At 41.6% G+C, this 27,973-nt stretch overlaps 1 protein-coding gene across 1 annotated transcript in view; it reads left to right on the top strand.

The window, feature by feature from the left end:
• Positions 1 to 27,973, top strand: part of LOC144771759 (acetylserotonin O-methyltransferase-like) — an 897,827-nt gene that overhangs the window by 372,061 nt on the left and 497,793 nt on the right. The window contains exon 5 of the mRNA XM_078656055.1: positions 21,391 to 21,509. Within this exon, the coding sequence (XP_078512181.1) occupies positions 21,391 to 21,509 (119 nt within the window). The remainder of the gene's footprint in view (positions 1 to 21,390; positions 21,510 to 27,973) is intronic.

The raw sequence follows: 27,973 nt of genomic DNA, 5'->3' as shown, positions 1-27,973 counted from the left end.
GACTCAGTACTCACATCCTGTTAAATTAAAATGTATGTCAAGTAAGGAGGCAGGGGGATAATGCCTTGACCCCTTTGGTTGAGGTTTGGAGGTGCAACGGCAATCCCCAGGTTTAAAATAAAACACATTTTAATTTAACAGTGGGATTTCACCATGTGGATGGGTTCAAAGCGCTAAACCTACTCACTGACATCCACAAACCCTGGTCAAGAGTTCGAGAATCTCTGCCAAATAAAAAAAATGAATGACAATGCAGTCCCCTTTGATTGTTTTTGGTGCGTGGCCTACCCAGCCCACCCTGCGGACCATTAAGATTTCACTCATGTCAGACCTTTTAAACCTTTTGTGTTTAGCCAACCAACCCATACATTTGTTTCTAAGCTGGGCCCATAACTCGGATTTATTTCTCTGTAGGGGAGGAACCCCTGCAAGGACTAAGACGTATGGGCAAGATGGAGGTGGCAGGTTCAAAATATCTTTATTGGGTTCATCAGGCACCTTGTCCGTGAACGCAGCTATGTTGGCATTATCTGTCGTCCTGCTATGAGCATGGTTTATGTTAGTATCGTGTGATGAGCCGGGGCATATGGGTGTATTACAATCAGTGGAGACTGATACAGATTTTCTGATTTGGATTGGTGGGGGTACTGGTGCAGACAGTGATGTCCCTGAATGCTTGGATGCTACAATTTTGGATGCTAAAGGTGGAGGGAGAGTCAATTGTTTCCCTGGCATATGGTTTTTCCGGGGGTTAACAGAGTTGGTAAGTTTGTTAGCTTCCTTGTTAAGCAGGGTAGGTTTCGAGGTTAAAATTTCCAGGCGGTCTAATCGTTTCCACAACCTATCAAAACTTGAGTCTATCAGTCCTTTGATGCGATTACAGACTGTGTCAACAATAATGTCGATGGCTGTGTCCCCCAATGTAAAGTCAGAAAAGCCAGTTTGTGTGGATTGTGTTTCTTTAGAATTACATTGTGAATCCTCCCCTGTTACTATAATTGGAGCAGTGATATCACTGCATCCATTGCCAGTTGGGACTTGTTCCATAGAGGGTTCAGGATTGATGGTAAGATCGGTGCTGGTGGAATTGCCCTTAAACCATCTATTTAAAGTTGATAGTTGGGGTTTCAAACGGGGTGGCTGTATTCTTTTGGGGTTAGGGCAGGGTTGTTTGGATGCCTTCCTCTTCTTTTTGGTACCACATATTTCCGGGTCAGGCGTGGTGGGTACATTCGCCATAAGTGAATCATCAATTTGGCTTGAGTCAGCTTCAGCATTGACAACCGGGCTAGTCAATTCTGGGCCTACCAGTTCCAGAGAGTTGTCTCCTGTTGCGATTTGGGGTTGGATGCACAGTAGCCATATGCGACAAAGATCGAGCTGTGCTATTATCTAGGCTGTCAAGAAGGTTTGTGCCTGGTGGTTTGGTGGGACCCACGGACAGTTGTTTTTTTGCCATTTGAATTTCGTTACTCACCAGGGTCATAGCATCTTCCAATGTGGTATCAATAGCATTTAAGTTAGTAGCAGTGGCTATGGCACCGTTCTTTCCCATTGTATATTACAGGTCAGTACCGGGAAGAGATATAAGTATGAAGGCACTCACCAACCGTGTGTTGAGAAGATAAAATGTCAGAGATATGGCCCAGCCCTGCCTCCTCCTGTCCTGGACGGCCACAGAAGGCCCGCCCTCTGCCCGGGCTCAGCCCGGCATGTCCCGCGACGCGGGCAATGCCTCTCCGCTTTTGATGCTGCCGGGCGAGATGTTGGGCAGAAACCGGAAGTCTTCCGCTTGCACCCTGGAAGCTGTAGGCTCCCCCAACTGCGACCGCGAGGTGATTGGGAGCGGTGGCGGGGAAAACAAGCTGCTTCAGCCCCCCAGGTGATGCCTAGTCCTCAAGTGCCCAGCAGGTAAGGATTTGCTTTGTCCTCGAGCGTAAATGACCCCGCTTCACCGGCGTTGCCTCTCCGCTTTTGATGCTGCCGGGCGGGATGTTGGGCAGAAACCGGAAGTCTTCCGCTTGCACCCTGGGAGCTGTAGTCTCCCCCAACTGCGAGCACGAGGTGATTGGGAGCAGTGGCGGGGGAGACAAGCAGCTTCAGCCCCCCAGGTGATGCCTAGTTCTCAAGTGCCCAGCAGGTAAGGATTCGCTCTGTCCTCGAGCGCAAATGACCCCGCTCCACCGGCGTTGCCTCTCCGCTTTTGATACTGCCGGGCAGGATGTTGGGCGGAAACCGGAAGTATTCCGCTGTGCACCCTGGGAGCTGTAGTCTCCCCCAACTGCGACCGCGAGGTGATTGGGAGCGGTGGCGGGGGAGACAAGCAGCTTCAGCCCCCCAGGTGATGCCTAGTCCTCAAGTGCCCAGCAGGTAAGGATTCGCTCTGTCCTCGAGCGTAAATGACCCCCGCTCCACCGGCGTTGCCTCTCCGCTTTTGATGCTGCTGGGTGTGATGTTTGGCGGAAACCGGAAGTCTTCCGCTTGCACCCTGGTAGCTGTAGTCTCCCCCAACTGCGACCGCAAGGTGATTGGGAGCGGTGGCGGGGGAGACAAGCAGCTTCAGCCCCCCAGGTGATGCCTAGTCCTCAAGTGCCCAGCAGGTAAGGATTCGCTCTTTCCTCGAGCGTCGATGACCCAATTGTTGTACTTCTTCAATTCCATCAAATTTAATTTTCAAAAATTCAATTTCATCTCTATTTCGGTAATTCACAAAATCAACAACATGACCCATTGCTCCATTTACTAAACCTCTTTCCACATCTAAATTCCGTCGTAAATTTATACGCCAATTTAAACATGCATATAGACACTTTTCAAAACCAGCAGTTTTAGAAATTGTCCTCTCTAAAGAATCCAATTTTGATTTCAACTTTTCTGACAAAATAATAGTAGCTCCTTCATGCTCTATCTTATCAATAGCTTCCAGTTTTACAATCTCTTGATTTTCTAATTTTAACATTTTGTTGTTGAAGATTAAACATTCGTGCAGAGTTGGCATCAAGCATATCACAGATTTGTTTTCAGCAATTTTCCTATAAATATTCTCTGGGAGAATATTTGCGTTTGGAAACAAATTTGAAAGTAATCGTGCCTGTAAAGCTTCTTTGCCATGTTCACTTACTTTTCCAATTCTTATATCTTGAAGAATATTTTTATAATCTTCATCCTTTGCCTGTCGCATATTTTGAAGCAGTTCTGCATATTTAAAATATAACCATATATTAACATTTCCAATACTCCCTAGGCAGTTTCTGGTATCTTCACGCGTAAGCATTTTAAACACTGGTTGTCCTTTCACAGGAGTTAGCTGCAGTAGATCTCCAAAAACAATTATGTGTTTGCCTCCAAATAAGACATCATACTCTGTTTTAAGAATTTGTTGCATTCTTAAATGCACAAAAGCAAGCATTACATTTGATACCATGCATACCTCATCAATGATAAGAAGTTTCATTTTCTTCAGGACTCGGGAAACTTCACAACAAGCTTCTCCAGATAGCTTGTGGTATTGTAATTTATTATCATGCTCTACTGGCAGCATCAATAAACGATGTAAAGTTATCCCTTTAATGTTATGTGCTGCCAACCCAGTTGGAGCGGTAACTACACAAGAGAGCGATGACTCACTTCTTTTCTGTAGATAAGTTGCAATTCCTTTAATTAGAAAGCTTTTTCCAGTTCCTGCTTCTCCACTCACGTACAGTCGGACAGGTTTAAATGACGTACATAAGCACTCTTTTTTCTCATGACATAAACCATGCTCAATCTGTTCTATGACTTCGTCATATATTTGTTTCTGCTCAACGTTTAGTCTTTTTTCCAATTCTTCCAAGTTTACTACATCCTCCTGAGCTTGTTCCATTGATCTTTCCACCTCATCCATGGCAGTGGCAGCTTCGTTTTGGATAATTGGTCCTCCGAGTGGATCCTGACTCAACGAAGCAGAACTCTGACTGTCTTGGGAACTGTCTCTAGCAATCTCTGCTGCAATTGTAGCTTCTTGCTGTATTTCATCGTTCAACATTTGCAGATAATTAGTGAAAGCAGGACATTCTATAGTATTTTTGCTTGCATTGAAAGAATCTTCATAACTGAGAAAATCTCCAAGTAGTTCCTCTTCTGTACGCCATGGCTTAAAGAGTTGCAAAAGAGCTAAATAGTAAAATTCCCTTTTGTCAGCAGATTCGCAACTCAATATTTGATGATTAATCAAATGTCCTTTTCTTTGTTTCACCAGACATCCTCACATCCAATTACAGCATATACTCCTTTATTGATCTCTTCTGTAATATTCCTCTTAAAAGTATAGCTTTGCAGTACTTCATTGAGACAAACATTGTCAAGATGAGTACTTCTATTTGTATAGTATGTATCCAAAATGTTTGTCTTCAGAATATCTGTACTGTTTGGTTCTTTCTCTGCCAAATACTCAATTTCTTGTACAGATTTCAAAACTCGGTTTCATGTTGCAGCAAGACCTAGACTCACCCAAATGATTGTTCTAGATTTGGCATATAGACTTGCTGATGATAACCGATCTGAACATTCGTATGCTCCACTTTCTCGATGCGACAACATCTGCAGACTGTAACTGTACAATTTCTTACTTAGGCTCTTTTCATGAGAAATTTCTTCCCACATTTCCTTTAGTTCTGTCTTTTCTGCTTTTGTTATGTAAGATGTTGCATATCGAGCCACAGCAATAGAATTGTTAGCAACATATTGAATATTCATGTTAGCATTCCACATGGACAAAATGACTGGGTTATAGTCATTTATGTATTTGGACTCTTCATTTCTTTTTAAGTTGTATGTATTTTGTGGTGATTTCTTGTCACAGTATGTCGTAAAGATGACATCAAATTGTTCACTCTTCCTTTCGATGTTACTGGACCTGGAAATGCAAAACGACATTTTGTGTAGAACTTGTCCTTAGATTTGTATTTTTGACGACAGTATTTTCCTCAACGATGTGTTTCAAATCGTAACACTTGTTGTCTTAAATTGTTTTCTTCTGTACTTTTTGGTACAGCACCTGTAGCATATTGTTCAATAGAACTCATCACTGTCTCATCTGAATCTGTTCCGAATTTGGGGGCATCTTTGATCCATAGCAGCATATGTATGTGAGGAGCACCTCTTGCTTGATACTCCTTTCTTCAAAAGAAATCCAGAACCTCTCCAAGAGGAGGATTTTTTTTGTTTGTGATAAAAGATATTCATAGCTTCAAATCTATGATTGAAATACCTGCATACAATAACTGGATCCAAAGAGCAAAGTTCTCCAGGTGTCTTGTATTCTATATTTTCTATGTTTGTTTTTGCCTCTCGAAGAAATTGAAGTAAGTCTTCCCAAGCATACTCAGCAAAGCTAAGAGTAAGGAACCATGTAGGAGTTCCTAAGTTTCTTAGCATACATTTCAGTTCCCCATGACGACGGTACCAATACTCGTTGGTACCACGCTGACATGCCATGAGATTAATCAGCTGAGACCCCAAAATAGTGTCTTGCTGTTGGACTTTATCCATAAAGTCCCTTGCCGAAACATTTTGCAGATGTACTCCACTTTTCAGTATATGGTGCACTGCATAAGAAAGTCCAGACAAGTCACTCTCAAACAGAAGATGAAACAAATATGGAATACATTGGCGAAACCTTGGATCTTCTGCATATAATCTTAAAGTCCGGTATTCAGATGCAGGAATTTGAACAGATCGTTCATCATATCGACCACCTTGACCTGTTGGAAATAACTGAGGAAAACAACGAGCTTCCAAGCTTTCTTCCCATACACTAATGGGACTTCCTTTTGCTTCTTTCATTTGGAACAAGTCAATAGCATTCCCCATTAATTCTTTGTAATGCAGAGGATGAACACTATAATTTTCATAAATTTCTTCACTTCTAGACACATCTACTTTTTCAATTTGCCCAGCTGAGAAATCACTGTCCTCTTCTACAGTTGTTTCCTCTTCCCCTACATATTCATTCTTGTAGGACTGATTGTTTTTTACCAAATAAAACGTTGCCTTTTTGACTTTCCTAACATCCACTAATTCTTGCCAGATTTTCTTACTCTTTGTAGGAACTCCATTAACTAGAATAACCAGAGGTTCTTCTTTCACTTTTTCAACACCAATTGTATCAATATTTTTCTTTAAATGTAGAGGCAAATTAACAACTCTTCCCTTTAATCCTCTCTGTAAATTTGAAGGAGGCAATTTCACTGTCATAGGCTCCATGCGAACAATAGCCTGAAATGGATGCACACATTGAATCAGAATAGACTCATAAGTATTTAAATCCATCAATTCAGAAGGAATGTTTACCAACTCAAGATTATTATGTACAGCTCTAGCAGGCATTTTGTTTTCATTTAATTTATTATAACAATATTTACAAATACGCAGATCAGAACCCAAATCAAAACAATTCTCTACCAACAAATAAATTGCAAAATCCTTCCACTCATTATTATTTTCCTTTTCACTTTTTACATATAAATCAACTAACCTAGTCTGATTCTTATAATGAGTTCGTCGCCAACACACACAAGAAAAATTTTGCCTTTCACTTGAAATGACCTTAAACTTTGTAATTTCATGGTCAAAATGTTCTATGCTTAAATTCTGTACATTCTCTTCCACATTACCTTCTATTATTGTATCAGTTTCTGCACTGCCCTCTTTTTCACCAAAGTAACTTAACTCAATTTCTTCACAAATGTTGTTCACATCTAATACAAATCCATGCAAAAGAGCACTGTTCAACTTTTTGGACATTAGTGCTGGTCTTTTCGCATAATACAACCTTCTCACTAATTTCCTCACTTTAGTACGATGTACTGCTAACATCCTAAAATGATGAAAAACACTCTGACATACTTTTCTAGAAAGACAAGCCAGTGAATGCCCATGCAAACCTGTTTTTTCTCTTACTATGCAAGGATCTAACTCTTGCAACATTTTAATTGTTTGTTTTAGACTTTCTTAGTATATGTACATAAGAAATTGCGAAACAAATCAATTGAATCCTGTCACACACTGCAAATACTACTACAATTCCAAGTGTACACTGGACCCTTAGGATGTCTCCCTAAAATGTCATCAGCTAACACCTCTTCTGCATTTCTAGGCACAGTTTTTTCTTTTTCAATCGGACAACCGTCCTTCACCTCATATCCTCGACCACTGGTGTCAACTGCATGCACCAAATCATTATCCTGAAAATAACTCTCTTCGTTAAAAAATGGCTTACAACTTGAACTATGCTTCCATTCTCAATAAAAAACATCACAAAAATTAGTCCGATTAATTACTCTTTTCCACTTACTTTTTGATTTCAAAACATTGATTACCTTGTCTAGTGTACGAATTCTATTGATTACTAAAATAAATTAAAAAAAATCATTTTAAAAGCCTGATCAACTATCCTCTTCATACTTTTCTTTATCTTATATAAATCAGTTTTCCTTTTGCAATTTTTAAAAAATTTTGATAAATTTAAAACAATTCTGTTATAAAACATTCGCCTACGAATGTCAATGAACTGATTTTTACATCTAATAATATAGACAATATCATCTCCATAAACTTTTTCTACATTTTTGCTGGGATTTTGCTTTTTCTTTGTAGTTGCAGAAACATTTTTTTTGTCTTTTGTGCATTATCTTGACTTTTTTTTTACATTGAGTTAATTTCCGTATGAAATGCTTAGTTGCCTTACCAGGAACATTCTTCTTTTTCTCTGTATTTTGTTTTTTACATACATCTTGTAATTGCGTTTTCTTGGAAAAGTAAGTTTTCTTATATTTTTTTGACGAAATTTTGTAGGCATTTTTCTTCTTCTTTTTCTTGATAATTACAATCTGTTGTAAAGAAAAAATAACATATTATAGACCACTACTAACATACTACATAGCAATTACAATAACTAAATGATATAAACACTAGTTTACAACATAAGTAATTTTATAGCACAGCAACTGTGTCTCACCAGAGTAGGAAATCATGCTGTGAGTTCTGTTTCTCACTTTATGGCAGTGCAGAACAGGTTCAACATTAATGTCACTCTCTGACTGCACTATCTCTCTCTTTGCGTGTGTCATCTCACTCTCTGCCTGTGCCATCTCTCTCTTTGCGTGTGTCATCTCTCTCTTTGCGTATGTCATCTCACTCTCTGCCTGCACCATCTCTCTCTTTGCATGTGTCATCTCTCTCTTTGCATGTGTCATCTCACTCTCTGCCTGCGCCATCTCTCTCTTTGCGTATGTCATCTCTCTCATTGCGTGTGACATCTCACTCTCTGCCTGCACCATGTCTATCTTTGCGTGTGTTATCTTTCTCTCTGCCTGCAGCATCTCCCCTCTGCCTGCATCATGTCTCCCTCCACCTACGTTATCTCTCTCTTTGCGTGTGTCATCTCATTCTCTACCTGCACCATCTCTCTCTTTGCGTGTGTCATCTCACTCTTTGCCTGCGCCATCTCTCTCTTTGTGTGTGTCATCTCACAGAGAGAGAGATACCACAGGCACAGGGAACATCTCTCTCTTTACGTGTGTCATCTCACTCTCTGCCTGCACCATCTCTCTCTTTGTGTGTCATCTCACTCTCTACCTGCGTCATCTCTCTCTTTGCGTGTGTCATCTCACTCTCTGCCTGCACCATCTCTCTCTTTGCATGTGTCATCTCTCTCTGCCTGTGCTATCTCACCCTCTGCCTGCATCATGTCTCTCACCGCCTGCATCATCTCTCTCTTTGTGTGTGTCATCTCACTCTCGGCCTGCATCATCTCTCTCTTTGCGTGTGTCATCTTACTCTCTGCCTGCACCATCTCTCTCTTTGTGTGTGTCATCTCACAGAGAGAGAGATGCCACAGGCACAGGGAACATCTCTCTCTTTGCGTGTGTTATCTCACTCTCTGCCTGCATCATCTCTCTCTTTGCGTGTGTCATCTCTCTCTGCCTGCGGTTTCTCACCCTCTGCCTGCATCATGTCTCTCACCGCTTACATCATCTCTCTCTTTGTGTGTGTTATCTCACTCTCTGCCAGCATCATCTCTTTCTTTGCGTGTGTCATCTCACTCTTTGCCTGCGCCATCTCTCTCTTTGTGTGTGTCATCTCACAAAGAGAGAGATGCCACAGGCACAGGGAACATCTCTCTCTTTGCGTGTGTCATCTTACTCTGTGCCTGCATCATCTCTCTCTTTGCGTGTGTCATCTCACTCTCTGCCTGCACCATCTCTCTCTTTGCATGTGTCATCTCTCTCTGCCTGCGCTATCTCACCCTCTGCCTGCATCATGTCTCTCACTGCCTGCATCATCTCTCTCTTTGTGTGTGTCATCTCACTCTCTGCCTGCATCATCTCTCTCTTTGCGTGTGTCATCTCACTCTCTGCCTGCGCTATCTCACACGCAAAGAGAGAGATGACACACGCAAAGAGAGAGATGGTGCAGGCAGAGAGTGAGATGACACATGCAAAGAGAGAGATGATGCAGGCAGAAAGTGAGATGACACACACAAAGAGAGAGATGATGCAGGCGGTGAGTGAGATGACACACGCAAAGAGAGAGATGACGCAGGTGGTCAGAGACATGATGCAGACAGTGTTTTGTCTGTGCTCATACCATCTCACCGTCTCTCTACACCATCTTTACAGATTAAAGAAAAACGTGCAAATATAATTCTTTCCTTCACCCAGACACTCTCTGTGATCCTGGTCAAAATAGTCTGACACTTATACTAGAGAAGTAGATGCATTCTGTTAGTTAGGCCCTTCTGGGCATGTGAGAAGTGGAGTATGTTAAACATAGTTTGTCTCTAGACAGGCTACTAGGACAGTTAACAGAAAGGTAGGAGAGAGCACCTGGAAAAGAAAATGGCTGCCAGAAATACAAAATGGCTTCCAGCTCATGCCAACAAATCGGTCTAATATTCAACACATGGGCTGAGTTATCTGTCTTAAAGAAATTACTGTGATAAATGGTTTTAGTAAAATGAGCACTTTTAAAGTTTTTCACCAGGATTTTACATGTAATCTACCATGTCTGTGTCTGCTTGCACTATGTGTGCCTGTGCTCATACTATCTCACTGTCTCTACTGGCAAAAAACAGACCATATATATATACAAGCAAGACATAACATTCCCTTTTCATTTCAACAGCACACCCTGGAACTTTATTGCACAGCTTAGAGCCTATTTGGGAACTAAGAGGCCTGACAGACATGCTGCCTAAGATTCTCTACTAGTACATATCCTAAAGCCTAACTGACTTCAAGAATACATGTATTCCCATATTTTTAAACACTTCAACCAAGCAAATTATTCACCCAGATTCCTTTAAAATCAAGCTTGACTCACAGTGTTATCTTAGACACATGACCAGGATGTTACATGTTATCTACAATGTCTGTCTCTGCATGCACTATGTGTGTCTGTGCTCATACTATCTCACTGTCTCTACTGGTAAAAAACAGACCATATATAAGCAAGACATAACATTCCTTATTCATTTCAACAGCACACCCTGGATCTTTATTACACAGCTTAGAGACTATTTGTGAACTAAGAGGCCTGACAGACATGCTGCCTAAGATTCTCTACTAGTACATATCCTAAAGCCTAACTGACTTCAAGAATACATGTATTCCCATATTTTTAAACACATCATCTAAGCAAATTATTCACTCAGATACATTTAAAATCAAGCTTGACTCACAGTGTGATCTTAGACACATGACCAGTATGTTACATGTAATCTACCATGTCTGTCTCTGCCTCCACTATGTGTGTCTGTGCTCATACTATCTCACTGCCTCTACTGGCAAAAAACAGACCATATATATATAGAAGCAAGACATAACATTCCTTATTCATTTCAACAGCACACCCTGGATATTTATTACACAGCTTAGAGCCTATTTGTGAACTAAGAGGCCTGACAGACATGTGATCCTAGTCGAAAATGTTAAAGCCATACATTTTACGGAAAAACATTTAGCATAGTAAATCGTTTAAGACACAGAGCACAGCCCATATAAATGACCACTACATTACAATGCAGAAACCTGACTCATTTCCAAAATACATTTCCAATATGCACCATTCATTTTGTGCCAGCATTACATACAAACATGAGACACAATGCATAAAGAAACAGTACCCTATAAGCAAACAGATGCAAACTGTGAGGAGACATTATAAAAAAAGTGCAAAGATAATTCTTTAATTTACACAGACACTCAGTGTGATCCTAGTTAAAAATGTTAAAAACAATCATTTTACCTAAAAACATGTACACAATAAATCATTTAAAAGATAGAGCACAGCCCATATAAATAAGCACTACATTTCAGTGCAGAAACCTGACTCATTCCCAAAATACATTTCCAATATGCACCATTAATTTTTTTCTAGCCTTACAAAAAACATGAGACACAATGCAAGAATAAAGAAGCCCAATATGCTTGTTAATCTTCCCCATAGTGTATACAGCACTCTATCTATATTAAATGAATCATTACTCACCTTTAAAAATGCTTTTGAAGATTTAGAACAGTGGCAGTCACAAACCAGATTTTCTTATGCAGAATCTCTGAATAATGCTTCTTTCACTGCAGCCTCAGAATAATGGCACAGATTGCCTCTGATTTCAGACCCATTTTCATGTACATAACCAATGAAATTTCTTCCCACACAAATTCAAAACCAAACTAACATTTTAATTGGTTCTACATTTCAACACTTTGAAACTCGCATAATGTTCACCCATCCCCCTACTTCTCTTTCTGCCTGTTACCATGGTAACACTCCACACATCACCTAACTGAGCACACAGGTGAAATGTTCATGATACTATGTTGCAAATGAACCCAGCAAGGGGGTTTGACTTCTCAATATAGCAGCTTATCCTGTGCAATGTTTCTTTCAATGACTTTTTCTCAACCATTAGAATTTCTTCTTTTAAAAAACAGAAGCATGCACCCTAATTTTCAGTGGAGAATTTTAAGAAAACACCAATCATTTCTTCTTTTTCAAGTGCACTGAATCGCAACCACTTTTTTTTCATAACTCCTACTTTCAAACTGCCATTTCATTTCCACAACTCATCTGAATACAACCACATCCAGATGCCTAAAGTCTGGATTGTGGGCCATAGCTTTGTTCACTGGAGTGAAAAGTATGCAGCAAACATAGGTATTCCCAACCTTGATTTACCAAATGTGGATATTATGTGGATTGGCCAGAGAGGATTGAGATGTCACCAATTGATACCATTAGTAAAATCCTTTATGCATCTACCACACCCTGACCTCATAATTGTGCACTGTGGTGGCAATGACCTGGGCACTTTGACTGGGGTAGGTCTGGAAATGCTTTTAAAGGACACCTTTGGGCAATTGATGTACATTTTTCCAAAAACTGCCTTGGTATATTCTAATATATGCCAAAGGCAAAAATGGAAGTGGTCCAACCAATTTTGTCCACAGATTGAGAAAGCAAGGAAACATGTGAATACATCTATTTCTGCTTTCCTCAGAGAGATGCTGTACATTTTACAGATGAGGGGAATAGAGTCTTCCTCCTGAATTTTAGACTCTGCATCGGTACCTACTTTAGGTACTTAAATCACCCACATAACACAACAGCTCTTTTCAGAGCTAGCCTACCTCTAAGCAGTCTAAATTCTTTTTTTACTCTAATTGTTTTCACTACGCGTACCTGTAAACGCCCATGTATGCGCACCCTGAGCTTACTCCGCAAAATTTTTAAAAAAATGTCTTTTCTTGCCCTTTGTGGTCCTTCTAGGCCCCCTGAAAAAACCTAGGGGGTCAGGGGGTCTCTACCCTTCCCCCTGTCAATGTTTTCCCCTTTTATTTTTCACCTCTTGTGTCTCGGTTCTACCGAGACACAAAATGGCGGACTCTCCGGACTGTTTCGAATGTTGACAGACACCCGAGAGCCAATCAGCTTTCCGCTCGCGCACTTCCGTGGCGATTTGGGTGCGCTTACCGGTGCGCGTACCCAAAGCGCTCGAAGCGCGCATATAGATATAGATATGTTTTTTGAAGTTAATTTTCATAAAAAACACTGGAGTGATTTTCACCAAATATAGAAAAGGCACTACTGCGTACCAGTCCCTACAGTTTTACCAAGTTTGGTGTAATTCCGTTCAGCGGTTCGGGCTGTAGCCGTGTCTAATCGTCCTATGGAAATTAACAACGGGAAAACACGTTTTAGGACCCCCCTTTTTTCTCGGCCCCCGCTTCACGAATACCCCCGACACTTTAAGGGAAGGAGCGGAGCGTAATGTGCCATCTTCTTTGAGAAATTCACAAAGATTCGTCCACTGACGCCAAAGATATTCCCAATAGAATGTTGCGGATTTCCCATGGAAACTAGTTCCTAACTATAACTACCTACAGGCGACCGCCAGTAGGTAATATATATATGTATACATGCACACAGTCATAAACACACAAAAATGCTCACAGACCAGGCAAACACATTTAAATACACAGCTACAAAAAGAAAGTGCACGGAAAGGGCAAAGAAACACACAGTACATTGAAAGTAAAACATCCATGGAATTTGTGAAGCACTAATAAGCATCAATGGAGAAAGAAAAGAAAGCATAGATGAATCCATGAATTGAGTATTTCCCAACTGAATACATTTTCATGCATAATATGGTGACTCTGATAAGAACCATTTGTGATTCATTAAAGATGTTAAAGAGTGAGGGCCTAGAAAAAAAGAGAAACATTTTTCAAAATAAATCATTAAGAAGAAGTACAAATGCTCATAAAAAGAAAAAGTAACTATAAGTAAAGAAAATTGTATCATACAGATATTCTTGTCATTTCAAGATCCATACATGAGTAAAAGACCTTGATCAGACAGGATACTATCATGTTTCTCAATTTAAAATAGCATGACTACCAAAAAGTACTTTCAAAAACGTTTTACAACTTAGGGGGCAATTGCGATGTCAGACGGACTGGAGTCCGTCTGAAATTGCTCTGGAAATGGAACCGAATGACCTTGTCATAGGTTCCATTACAGCAATTAGGGTTCAGGCACAATCCTATACTTTGCAATGGTGGCATGCAATCCGGATGGAATGCAGGCTCTCACAGCAAAATGTTAAGGTGTAGTTCATCCCTGCACCCCGGGGCAGGCACCTCAAGGTTCCTCCCACCGGGTTCAGGGATCAACAGGGGGGCACTAGGCCACCATTCGACGGCCATGCAGCCTTGGGGACCCTGCTGCGGGGCCACCAAAGCTGTTTTGCAATGCCTTTTTGTGCCAGAAAGGCCAGCACAAAAAGGCAGTGGGAAACTGCCGTCGTAATTCCTCAGCCGGAAAGAGCAGGCCTGGGGATTACTGTGGGCCTTCTGAATGATGGACTGGCTCCTTGAGCTTGTCGTAAGCCATTCGGAAGACTGATTGGGATTCCCTTCCAATCGAGCCCATCGAAATGGCTCAGTCAGAGGGGAATCCAAATCGGTGACTACGATGCACCATGACAACATCGTATTAGATGCCTTCCAAGCCACACTAAAGAGAACCCAGTGGACACTTTACAAATTCATAAAAGCCCTACAAAAAGAAAGAAAAGCTAACAACAACTAAGAATTGAGCAATCAGTAATCCAAATTGAACCTAAAATAGCCAAACAGACCAGTAGAATGCACAACATGCTGCAATGCAAAGTTAAAATCTTTTTAAACAAGTAAGGAGTACACTACTAAGAGACAGTATCAAATTTCCTATTATAAAATACCAAACTACCTACACAGAAACCAACATACCTTAACAAAGGTAACCATCACCAAATTTAAAATATTTTGAAATAAATATTAAACAACTAGTTTTTTAAATATCAGTCATAATAACATATAGAAAATGACTGATACATAAAAATATGTTTAATAATTAATTAAAAATCAACACATCTCCAAACACAAGTTGAACATTAGAAATAGAAATGAATTGAACCAAGTACATGCAACACATAGACATGTACATAAAGCCATTGCAATTGCATAAAATACATCTACATAATAAAATATAACATTTCCCACCCACAGATAGTTAACTAAATAAGTCTCAGAGTTCTGTAGCTGCAAGTCATATGCATGTTGTCAAAATGTAATCCACCAAAAATAGGAACATCTGTCCAAGAAAAGCCCAAGAAATGAAATAGGTTAAAAGTCATTCAAACAAAGTACACAAATGTCTTAAAAATATATAAAAAGAAACACTCCAGCAAACCCGAAATATATGGGGAACGTCTGGATAAAAATAATGGTTTGCTTGAAACCCAAAAAATCCATACATCCATAGCATAACTTTGGATCCATAAACCTGTAAAAAAAAATTAAAACACACCTGCAAAAAACACTACTTTTAAATACAACATAAACATTACATTACAATATAACTCACTCAAAATATAGCTTAACAGTATCTAGCATAACTTGAAACTACTATAAAACTTTAACTAGTCCTAACACAGACCACTACCACATAAAATTAGGCCTGATGGAACTCGCTGAGTTTTGCTCCATGGAATTCGTGGAGTGCCAAAAAAACTCTGTGAGATTCCTCGGAAACCCAGCAAGTTGGCAGAAGTGCTCATCCTCCCGTTCCCACATCTTTTTGTACATGCCAGTATCGCAATGTGCACTTCAGCGCTGAAAAATCAGTGCAAATGGCAGCACATGGTTCACATGGGTGTCGCCATTTTGTTTCACATGTTTTCTGCATGGTGCTTGGCCTGATTTTAAATCTTTCTCCTATCCCACTCATCAATTTCACTATCCCAGTCAATTTTTGACTACTACTACTACTATCCCACTCATCCACCCCTCATTTACCTTTTTTTGATCAGCGTGCGTCTTTGTGTTTGTGCATTTCATTTTTTTTACTGGTTATGTGACTTTGGTACTTTTTCTGGTTTGCTCTTAAATCCAATGGTATATATTCAGCACACAAAAATAATGATCCTTCCACCTGTAAATCCAAATGACCAGGAGATGGACAAAGCACTGCTGGACATGAACAGGAAGTTGAATCTTCGTTCTTGTTGAAAAAAAAAGTAAAATAAGAAAAGTCTTCTCGCTCTAGAAAATAACTTGCAGTAGAATATTACCTGGAAAACATCTTTTCGAGTAGATTTAGCTGCAGTAGGGAATCTGCTTGAGGTGCAGCTGCAGTAATTACCACTCGCTAGTGGCTGAAAATGGCACCATAGGTGCCTTCATGACCCAAAGCTGTGCTAGCAGTTGGCAAATCTTGTGCAAGCTCACAAGGAACCACAAAGTCTTCTTACTCTTGCCAGCATACACCAAAACAAGTCTTGCGTGTGCCAACAGGAAAAAGCTACCCCACATGTCGGATAGCAGAATTTAGTGGTAACTCCATATTACATGCGAAGAACGGAGTTCCCAAATTACGTCAACTCCACAAGCGGAGTGTATTTTTCCGCAGTCATAAAATAACACAAACACATATTTAAACCCTCAAACTAAAAATCAACACTATAGATACTATAAACTAGTTCTACCCACATCCTCCTTACCCCCAAAACTCAATTAAAAGACTTAAAAAAGGCATTACTGTATATAGTGATCTGAAGCAAGTAACCACAATTTACTCCCAGGAACCCAGACTAAAAATGACAGGAATAGACAACAGAAGTACACTTAGCAGCAACAAAAAAGAACAGCTAAATCAAATTAAAAAAAGACTATCTCCCTATTAGAAAAATTGTTAAAGAATGTTATATTTTTTTAATGTTCTAAAAATCTAAGAACTGTAAGTAAATGTTTATTGAAAATGTAAAGTTATATGAAGTATACTATAAATCCTATACTATAAATCTTGCTATTAAAGCAACAATTACATTAATATAGTCTAGTATATAGTATAAACAACCAAATCTACTGTTTCCACTCCAATCCAAGCCATTTAGGGGAAGGTGTTACAACAAAATCTACAATGAATGCTAAACAATGGGGCTGGTAACAGGGATAGACCTGAGGTAAGGCCCTGAATGTTTCTTTCTGTCTTCCAACCAAATCAAGAACTCATTGTAGTGTTTGGGTTTACTTGGCTGTTTTGTTACACTGCCTGAAGCGTACAAGTTAGAAACAGCTCATGAACCCAGCACAAAATAGCCGTTGAATCCAGTCTCTAAAATAGCTACTGGTGAGCTTGCAAGTTAGCTACAGCTAATAAGTTGGGTGTGTTTTAGGTGATATTTCACTGGATTTGGTTTATTTGTTCATGACTTTATATCCATGGCCCTGGGTTAAGTCACCTTTAGAGATGGCCATCATCTCTGCACAAAAACGAGAGCACCAACTAGGGGTTGCCGCGTGACAAAAAGAAACTCAGAACTAATCCTGCTGATCACATTTTTGTAAAAACTTTAAAATGTGATTAATTGGATTCACAAGTCAATGCTCTCAAGTTTAAACAAAAGTGATACACCTCTGAAGCACACTCAGCCCACTGCTTCTATCTAAAAGAAATGAGTTTATTTACACCAAAATAAAAAACTGTCGCAATCTGAGTAAAGTTCTACTTTTATGCCATGTTCGGTGTAAATTCATCTAGCCATTTAAGCTGAAGAGAGCTGGACAGATCATCACAAAACTTAGCTTGGAGAAACTTAGGTTGCTGAGTAAATTGATTGCAACCTGTAATGCAAGACCATCTAAGGAACCAAAAGTTGGTTGCTGTGAGATCGGCGGGGTGAGTCGGAGGCCTCTTACCCATTGGAAACAGAGCTGCTCGCTGGGATGGGGCGATACCGTGACCTCTAGGGCGGCGGAGTGAAGTCGGCCGAAGAAACCAGCAGCGGCGTCCATCCGCGAGTTCTCCATCGCGGGAGACCAGGAATTACCCCGCACCCCTGTACGCAAGTCTGGGGATGTATTGCACCCTCCATCTTCAGCAGCAGTGAGATCACACTGAGGGAATTACCCGCCAACAATGCCTGATGAGTCCCGCGAGCGCCGATGAAGGGAAAGCACTGCCGCAGCGCCAGTGTACGCCGATAACTAAGCGCCGCAGCTGAGGGGCAGAAAGGGAAGCTGGCTCCTCTTAAAATGCTCGCATCCTGACTTCTTGGACTGGTCTATTTTGAGCCGCCGTCTCGTGGGACGCGGCGAAGCCCAGTTTGATTGCATTGAGGGCGGCAGGTCAGCTGCGGCCTGGGGTGAGGTTGTCCCACCCGCGATTTTGGCGTTTCCCGCGGCCGTCTCCCTCTCCCTGCCTCTGTGGCACTTTCTGGCAGTTCCACCGGCCTAATTGATTGTTGCGCCCACCTATACATGGAATCTCTTCTTGCACTGACTGAACCAGCATTTGTGTGTGGGCACTGTGGAGCAAATGTCTCCAGTGTTTTTGGTGTAAACAGTGGATGTGGCATTGCTGTGGAGAGTACTCCTTCGGACTTCCCTCTCGTGAATTGCATCTTCCTTGTGGGCTGTTGTTTCGGGGGTGCTATCAGCTCCCATTTTGTTTTTGGCCTATTTTTGTTGTTGTTTGTACTGGCTGACCTCCCCCTCTATCCCTCTCGGATCTGAAGATGGCGCCCCCTTTCATGAGCTCGATGCTCGGCAGGGCATGGACTTAGAAAGGGGCTTACCTCTCTACCAACCTATGGCGGCCATCTTGGAATGGGCACTCACTACCTATACTCCCACAATCACTTATGGTGGCCATCTTCGGGTGGGTCACTCAATCACTATATATGACCACCCTGTGCCTTGTTATATGCCCCAATACCACACATTATGAAGTGGTTTTCACATCCCATTTGTTGGTTTTCAAACTGCCTGCCATGCCTGCGTCCCAAGTGTTATTTCCACTCTAGAGACTGCCTCTTTTCATAATAGTCCTACCCTTTCCTATGACAGCTGAGACCTAGCTTTTTTGACTGATGCCCGGTGGAGCTACCTAGCGTGCTAAAGGGGAGATGGGCTATGGATTCCCTCCTCGACCATTACCTACCCAGCTGGTCTTTGGGCAAACCCTCCTGAGTCTCTCCTGACCTTAGCTCCCTCCTCCCCCTACCCCTCTCTGCTCTACTCCTCTCCTCTTTCCAGCTACTGACCTTTGCCCTCAGCTGTCCTTGCACCCCCTGTTTTTCTGTGAACTTTTCCTCGTCAACTGAGACCTAGCTTTTTTGACTGATGCCCGATGGAGCTACCTTGTTTAGCTATAGGGGAGACGAGCCGTGGATTCCCTCCTTGGACGTCACCTACCCAGTCGGTCTTTAGTCAGACTTTCTTTTGTCTCTCCTGGCGTTAGTGCCCTCATCCTACGTCTTCACATTTCCCCTTCCCCACCTCCACTACTTATATCTCTCCATCTCTCCTCTTTCAATGTATTGCTTATTTTTTGACATAATGTGTAATTGTTATCATATTCTGTTACATTGTGGACTTAATGTAAAGCGCTCCGATACCTCCAGGACAACCAAGCTTTTTCTCCTATTGTCTATTTTGGGTTTGTGTTCTAAACCCATGTCTTCAAATTTATTAGGATCTGATTGGTTGGTAGCACTTGGAGAAAAATGTTGTGGCCTCTACTACAGGATGCAGGGACTCATTACTCACATCATGTTAAATTAAAATGTATGTCAAGTAAGGAGGCAGGGGGAGAATGCCTTGACCCCCTTTGGTTGAGGTTTGGAGGTGCAACGGCAATCCTCAGGTTTAAAATAAAACACATTTTAATTTAACAGTGGGATTTCACCATGTGGATGGGTTCAAAGCCCTAAACCTACTCACTGACATCTGCAAACCCCGGTCAAGAGTTCGAGAATCTCTGCCAAATAAAATACTGTGGAATTGTGGACCCAGTGCATGGTTCGTGGACCCCTTGGGAACTCCAACAAGGATCTATGATTTTGCAACAGACTGCAAATTCCACAACAGGGTACACAAGGTTTGGACATAGATTCGCAGGAAACTTGGGATGTCGTATATAATAAAAAAACTCAAAAATTCACTATAAAAAAAAGTTGTGACTCTCATTGTAGTTACATACACCCACCTAATCAACTTCCTATTTAAAAAAAAAATATTCATGAAAATAACAATTAACAAAGTCACTTCCAGACATGAGAAAGCACTCATTATTACCTCACAGATTCCATTCAAAAATCACTTTTTTCACCAGGCCATACTCACGAGACAGGCCTATTTATTGTGATTTTATCTCAGTGCACAGATTCAACAAAGTGCCCTGGTTATAGTTAAATTTGTTTGTTGATAACTACTGCACATGAAAAAACAGCACAGCGTCAACCATACATGCAGGTCTACCAAGTGTAGTGTGCTAATTATTGCTATTGTTATCCATGATTTCCACATGAAGGTTCCATCATGCATACCAGATTCTAAATATGGTAACTCACTGCTTTGATATGGCACTCGTTGATAACAAAACTCATTACCCCTGTTGGTACATCATAAAAGTATTCCAAGCCAGGCTGGGCGGGCTCGTTGAGAGCCTTTCGGTGCAATACTGCTTGTCGGGCTTTGACTGAAAACAGAAGGCACAGCTACAGAAGGGGGAAGGAAGGCTTGAAGGTGTTGGGGGTTGGTTAAGGGTGGCAGGTAAGGTTTTTTGTTTTTTTTTCACATTTGGGTCAGGGAGGAGAGGCTATTATGTATAGCTTTCATATTTCTCCTTTGCTGAAGTTTTAGGGTGACGCAAAACAAAATTATAGATGGGTAAAAAGTGAATCACAGGGATGTTTTTGACCTTGGGATTCTGAGTGACATCATAGAAAACTAGAGCTTTGCTCTTGTTGTCTATCTGATGTTACTCAGAACTCCTCCTTGAAAAACATCCCTGTATTCCACTGGTACCCCTTAATAATGAAATATGTTAGGGGAAGAGAGGTGCATCAATGCTGTTTCTAAAATATTGCTTGGAATAGATGTTTAAAGATGTTTAAGAAAGTGAAAAAAATCATTGAACATGTTGTATTTTAGAGTTTGGACCTTACTGAGTTTAGTGGATAGGATACTTGTCACAAATGTGGCGATCTTTCTTCTGCCATTTTACAAGTGAATTTAAGCGTCTGGCACTTGTAATAGTTTATGTTAGAATATCCACCAAATGTTGACGAGTGTCCCATACATCAAACTCTAAATAAGGCTCTTTATTTTAAACTGGATTGAATTATAAGGGGATACGTGGTGATTTTTTAAGAAAGCCCGATTCTGGTACAATTTGTAATAAAAAATATCAACATAAAATATCAACATGTAACACAGTTCAAACCTAATAGATTTTCCATGTATATAAAGTATGAAGTTGAGAATTCTCTGAACATGTGCATTTCTGTCATATTATCAGGTCGGACGATGAAATGATAACGTTTATGGAGTTCATGAATTCCTTTTCGATGTTGTTTGACAGAGATGTGTTAACAGCCTTCGATCTTTCACCTTTTGATAAGGTGTGCGATTTAGGCGGTAAGTACGAAACATATGATATGTTAATCGCAATGTATTGATAACAGTTTGGTTCACAACTTCTTGTTCATTATTCATATTCCAAAGTACATATCTCTCAAAATGAATGAGGATTTACAGACCCACTAGGTATGCCTCAGCAGAGTTTGACTTTGATATTTGATATTTTTGATATTTGATATTTATTATCATTTATAAAGCGCTAACTTTCGCTCCGGAGGGAGCATCTTGGCGCTGAGCACACAGAAGGTCGTCTATGGGGGGCGTGGATCAAATAGCTGCGAGAACTGAAGAGTCGGACTGAGCATAAATCCAGGTTTTCAAGGATTTCCTAATTAGGCTTTCAGAGGGGGCGTGCCTAAGGCTGGGGGGGAGGCGGTTCCATGCCTTGGCCGCCAGAAAAGAAAAGGTCTTTCCACCCTTGGATTTTAATTTTATACGGGGTTCAGAGATGAAGTTGGCGCCCGATGACCTCAAACAGCGAGTTGGATTGTAGCGCTGGAAGCGCTTAATCAGGTAGGATGGACCCATGCACCTGTTAGCTTTAAATACAGTGACTAAGAGCTTGAACAGGATTCTCTTGTGGAGGGGCAGCCAGTGGAGGGCGTTGAGGGCTGCAGAGGCCGAGGACCTGCGGGGGAGTTTCAAAACAAGCCTGGCTGCTGCATGCTGGACAGTTTGTAGTTTTTTCAGAGAGGACTTCTTGATACCTGCTAGGAGGCCGTTACAATAATCCAGCCGGGAGAGGATAAGCGCCACCGCGACTGATTTCCTGGCACTGATAGGCAAAAAATTAAAAAATTTCTTTAATTGCCTGATCAAACTGAAACAGCGCCCTGCGGTAATGCGCACATGTTCATCGAAGCTGAGGGAAGCATCAAATTGAACACCCAAGTTGCGGGCTGAGGCAACCGCGCTCGGTGGTGCTTCGGAATTATGAGGCCACCAGTCTTTGGGGGAAAAGAATGTGCCTTTACCGAGGGGAATTATTTCTGTTTTGGCGCTGTTGCATTTTAAATGGTGCAGGTTGAGCCAAGAAAAGACTTCTGACAGACAGTTTTGGAATTTGATGGCAGCATCCGGAAGTCTTTTATCGATAGTGACGACAAGCTGGGTGTCATCAGCGTAGGATGTCACGAGAATCCCATGTGATTCAATCAACGTGAGAAGGGGGGCCATATACACATTAAAAAAGAGGGGGCTCAGGATGGAACCCTGTGGTACCCCTGAGGTGATGGATCGTTCACCGGAAACAAAGGGGCCTAAGGTGATCGATTGAGAGCGATTGGACAGGAATGATGTAATCCAAGCAAGTGCGGAGCCCGAGACACCAATCTCACGCATCCTATTAATTAGAATAGTGTGCGAGATGGTGTCGAAGGCCGCGGTTAAGTCGAGCAGGATGAGGACGGCCTGCCTGCCCTCATCCTGCAAGAACTTGATGGTGTCTGACAACTCAATCAAAGCGGTCTCTGTGGAGTGGCCGGAGCGAAAACCGGATTGCTGTGGGTGCAAGATACATTGATTTTCCACAAAATTCTTTAATTCCTCGTGGACTAGTTGCTCGGTGATTTTGCCTAGCGCAGGGAGAAGTGAGATTGGGCGCATATTGGACAAATCAGTAGGGGATTTATTTTGCTTTTTCATGAGGGGCTTGACTGTGGCCTTCTTCCACTCAATAGGAACAATACCGGAGTCAAGGGATTCATTCACAATCGCATTGATTAGAGGGTTGACGGACTCAATAAGGTGGTGCAAGATGACTGGGGGGCAGGAGTCTGTGGGTGCACCTGATTTGCAGGCTAGTATGGCTTTGTGCGTTTGCAATAGGGAGACTGCTGTAAATTGGTTTAGTGAGGGAATAGATGTGTCAGACTCTTGGATTGGAATGGGAGCCGGGGGGAAGTCCTTATGGATATTATTAATTTTCTCCTCAAAGAAATCAGCAATTTGATCACAGAGGGCTTGTGAGGGGGGGATTTCAAGTGCCAGTGCTTTGGGATGAGTAAAAGATTTTACGATATTGAAAATCGTTTGTTGTTTCTGTTTTGCTGAATCTATTGCTAAAGTGAAGAATGCCTTTTTTGCTTTTTTTATATCGGAGAGATATTGCTTTCTCTGGAGAATGTAAGTGGATCTGGACGTTGAATTGTAGGTTTTCCTCCATTCTCTCTCCAAAAGCCTACACTTGAGGTGGCAGTCAGCGAGGGCCGGAGTATACCAGGGGGCATTGGGTTTCTTTTTTCCTCGGACGGGTTTATGGCTGACGGATTTTGCATTTACAGAGATTACTCTCTCAATCCACAGGTGGAAGTTTGTGGAATCTAATGAGGCGTCACCCGTGATGGTAGGGGGGGGTACTGCCGGTTGTGGATTGAGTTTGATGTACTCAGCTACCTTTTTCCAATTAACAGGGAAAGGGGTGTGAGAGAGTTTAATGGGAGGAGGGGGCAAGGTTTTGTTATTGATGGAGAAGGGAATGAGACAGTGATCTGTCCATATTTGTGGCACGGGGGTAGCGGCATCTAAGGAAATCAGATTTGTACAAATGCCGTCCAAGGTGTGCCCGGCACAATGGGTAGGGAGGGAGACTAATTGGGAGAGACCGAAAATCTCCAGTGAATGGCGGAAATTGAGAGTGTGGGGGTCAGTATCAGATTCCAGATGAAGATTGAAGTCTCCAAAAAGAGTGAAGGTGGGGTAATGGATAAGAAAAGCTGCCAGAGTTTCATCAAGGGAGTCCAAGAATGTAGTGGCATTTCCGGGGGGGCGATAGACAAGTGCTCCTGAAAAGGCGGAGGAGGAACTAGTGTGGATAACAAATCCCAGGGATTCGCAGTCCTTAAAGGAGGCCAGGTCAAAAGTGTGGCACTTAAGTGCTTTTTTTACAATAATGGCCAATCCGCCTCCCCGACCAATGGGTCTGTCTCGTCTGAGGATGGTGTAATCAGGGGGGAGAGCGGTGGCAAGATCGGGATTTGAAGCATCGTGCAACCAAGATTCAGTGATGAACAAGGCATCTAGATTGGCTGCTATGATAAGATCATGGATGTCTTGTCCGTGTCGCACTAAGGATCTGGCATTGATAAGGCCACCATTAAAGGAGGCTGTCTTATGCCGAGGACGAGGGAAGGGGGGAGGAATGGGGCTGAAAGGGTTGGAAGATGACCAACCACACTGGCGGCAGAAGTAAGGGCCCCAAAGGTGGTCGGAAAAGGAATGCACATAACAGGAAGGACTAGGAAGGGTGTGGCGCATAGACAGCAGCTCGGAAACGTCGTACCTGAGTGCAGGGGAAGTGGAAACAGCGTGTCCTGCGCCTAGCGCGGTCTTAGCGCGGACGGGCGCAGACGGGCTTGGCTTTGGCGCGGCTTAGGCGCGTATGCGGCGCGCCCGCTGCGCCAGCCCGCTGCGCCGTCTGGGAGGGTTGCACATAATGTAGGAGGAGGAGGGTGGGAGGCCGGCCCGACTTGAGCGCTGACCTCGCCCTCCTCACTAAAGATGGCGCCCACCGCCGAGTGATGGCAAATACAGAGCGGTTGGGCTGAAGAAAGAGGAAAATGAAGGTGAGTAGGGTGTCAGTGTGCCTGATTTCTCAATTCCCCTTCTAGTAGCAGCCCCCAAGTAAAAAATAAGGCGGAATTACAAACATTAAAAAACGCTCCAAATTGTATTTTATAAATGCTAAAAACAATGTCTAACAGTGCGCATACAATCGTGATCTTGTCCTGCCTCGCCAGACGCTCGCAGCCCCCTTTGAACATGTCTGGTTTCTCTAAGAAGCTCCATGTATCTTTGAACAGCTGTTCATAGCGTTTAATGTAAACAGGATTTTTATGTATTAGGTTATTTGTTTCATATTTTATAAAGTGCCTGGAATACCTGTCGGATGATTAGCCACGCTTTATAAATCCTGATTTATTGATTAATATGTTTTAATAATATATGAAAAATAGTAATGACCCATCATTGGATGATGGGAGAGAGTGAAGACAAAGACAATCATATGTCATTCCCGTTGTTCCCACAACAACCTCCCAATGCCACTTAAATGAACCCAGGCCAAGGACTATTTAGACATATCCTTTGCAGACAGTTGTGTATTATTTTTAAACTGAATCTTATTATAGTATTTAAATATTGAAGATATGTACTTATGATGAAATTTACTTTTTTTTAACTGAATAAAATATTTATTGACTGAGTAACTGTGTATTATGGATCACACTCAACACCTAATCTGAGTGATCCAAATCAAGGTTTTACAACAGAAGTAATAGAACAAAACATTCAAAGAAAAAGACAATTATAAATGGAAAATGGAACAAACATAGGTTTAACCATTGCAGTGTAATACAATGAGAGTAAATGGAAACAGCGGTGTCCATAGGAGTCAATGTTATTCAGTGGTAAAAAAGTAAAAAAATCAACAAGTGTATCATTTCCAGTTTTGCGTGAGGAAACTACTCTCTGCCCCTACCAGACACCTGACACTCATGTCACTTCCACCTGATTTCGAAATGGAGGCAGGGATAGTGCCCAGCATTTGGAGGAATAACCACAGCAGCACCCCATAAAATTCCCATTTCAGACTTACCATGCGATTCTGATGTTTTTATTGAACAACTTGTTTGCAACGGCATTATGGAAGAATTTATAATAAACATACCAAATAGCCACAAAAACCTGTCGGTGGGTTCTATTTGCCCAATGACCATACCTTTAAAATAATGTGTGATCCTTCAGTTTCTCTGCACAAGTTAATACTATGTACTATGGTACAGATTACTTAAGCATCAATGAGTATACCACAGAATAACTAGTCATCAGTTACTGCACACAGATTACCCATCAGTTACCATGCCACATAGTACCTTCCCACCAGCAACAGCCCTGCAGAAAGTGACACATTTCCCCCAAAATGCAAAGGGCCCCTGAATTAGAGTTTTTCGGACAAGTTACTTCATCACAACGGTGACGGGTATCCTGTGTGCCTTATTACAATAGCATTAGGATATAATGCACTGGTAATAAGGCAGGTAGGGAATCCTTTACGTTTGTGATGGAGTAACACATCTACCGCACTCTACAGAACTACAAATCAGCCCCCACATCAGTGAATCAATTGAAAATCCAAACCTGGGATAAACCAAGCCACCCTCAAAATATGTTAATTTTGCAAGTGAAAAACACTATACTGGCGCAAAACTCGGAGATATAAGTGAGGCCAAGATCGCAAAGCCTGTGGGAGCACAGCTGTTACTTTTTCAGGGAATTTTGAGAAGCAAAGCCCAAAAGTGACAATGAAAAAGGACCCTTCTCTCAATATCAGTAACAATTCCCCCAGCTCAGAATGGTTCCAGCCCCACCCGAAAAGTCTCCTTTTAATCGTTCATTTATTGAGACAACTTTGGGTGGTTCTGGTAAAAACATTATTCAGACAGCATGGCGTAGGGTCGAACATATGAAGCTAGCAGGCCGACTTGAGATCTGTAAACTGGAATGTGTTCTCGAATATATCCCTAGCAGTGTTTTAAATGGAAAAAAATAAGTGCAGGTACTCTCTAAAAGGAGCGGTGGACGGGGGGGTGGAGTGTGAGGCGGACTAGTAGCAGAGATAGGGGCTGGGCTAGGTTTTCAACCTTTCCATACTTTATATGCAAGAAATCCAAGTGCAAAGTAAAAATATCTGAAGTATCTGTCCTATGATTATGGTCCTAAAAATGATAAGGGTATGTTCAAAACCGTCTCCGAATTTTGCCATATAAGCTTTGCAAGAGTAAATGGAGGCAGCACCAAGTTTGAAGTGAATCAATGGAGCCAAAGGTTTATTCCAAAATTATTTTTTCTTTTTATTTTCTTATTTCTCAAGGTGCACAAGACAGCCAACGCGTTTCGCTCCAGCAGGAGCTTCGTCAGGGCTGAAACAAACGTGAAATATACATATATATTAAAATACACATACCGACAGAAAATACAATCACATTAGACAAAACAAATAATACAGTGCAACATACAATATTCAAGAAAACAACACAAAAAAAGAGAGAATGACACTACATGTACAAGGACTCAATAAATGCAAAAATCACATAACTTAATCAGATTTTACATATGAACAAAAGATATTCTAAAAGTAATTAAGATATCCAAATCTTGAGCCCACATGGGGAGGCAGGCTTGGACAGGAGAGCAAAAAGAAAAGAGAAAAGGAACTTGCGGGGGAAGTCGCAAGGGGAAGGGGGAGATTAAATGGGGCAAAGGAAAATAGAGAATACATTCAAAAAAGTGTTAGGAAAAAGGGGGGGTTATTGGTAGAGAAGTAGTTTATTATAAAATAAAAGGGGTCTAAGCGTAAGCCCGAAATCCCTAAGGTCAAGGCTAACTAGTAACAGATAATCTCAATAGTATACCATGAGATTTCTCACCAGTTGTGATAAGTGATCAGTCTTCCAATAGTGCAG

This window comes from Lissotriton helveticus, chromosome 8, assembly GCF_964261635.1.
Source record: "Lissotriton helveticus chromosome 8, aLisHel1.1, whole genome shotgun sequence".
Lineage (NCBI taxonomy): Eukaryota > Metazoa > Chordata > Amphibia > Caudata > Salamandridae > Lissotriton > Lissotriton helveticus.
This window is presented reverse-complemented; position numbering and strand designations above follow the sequence as displayed.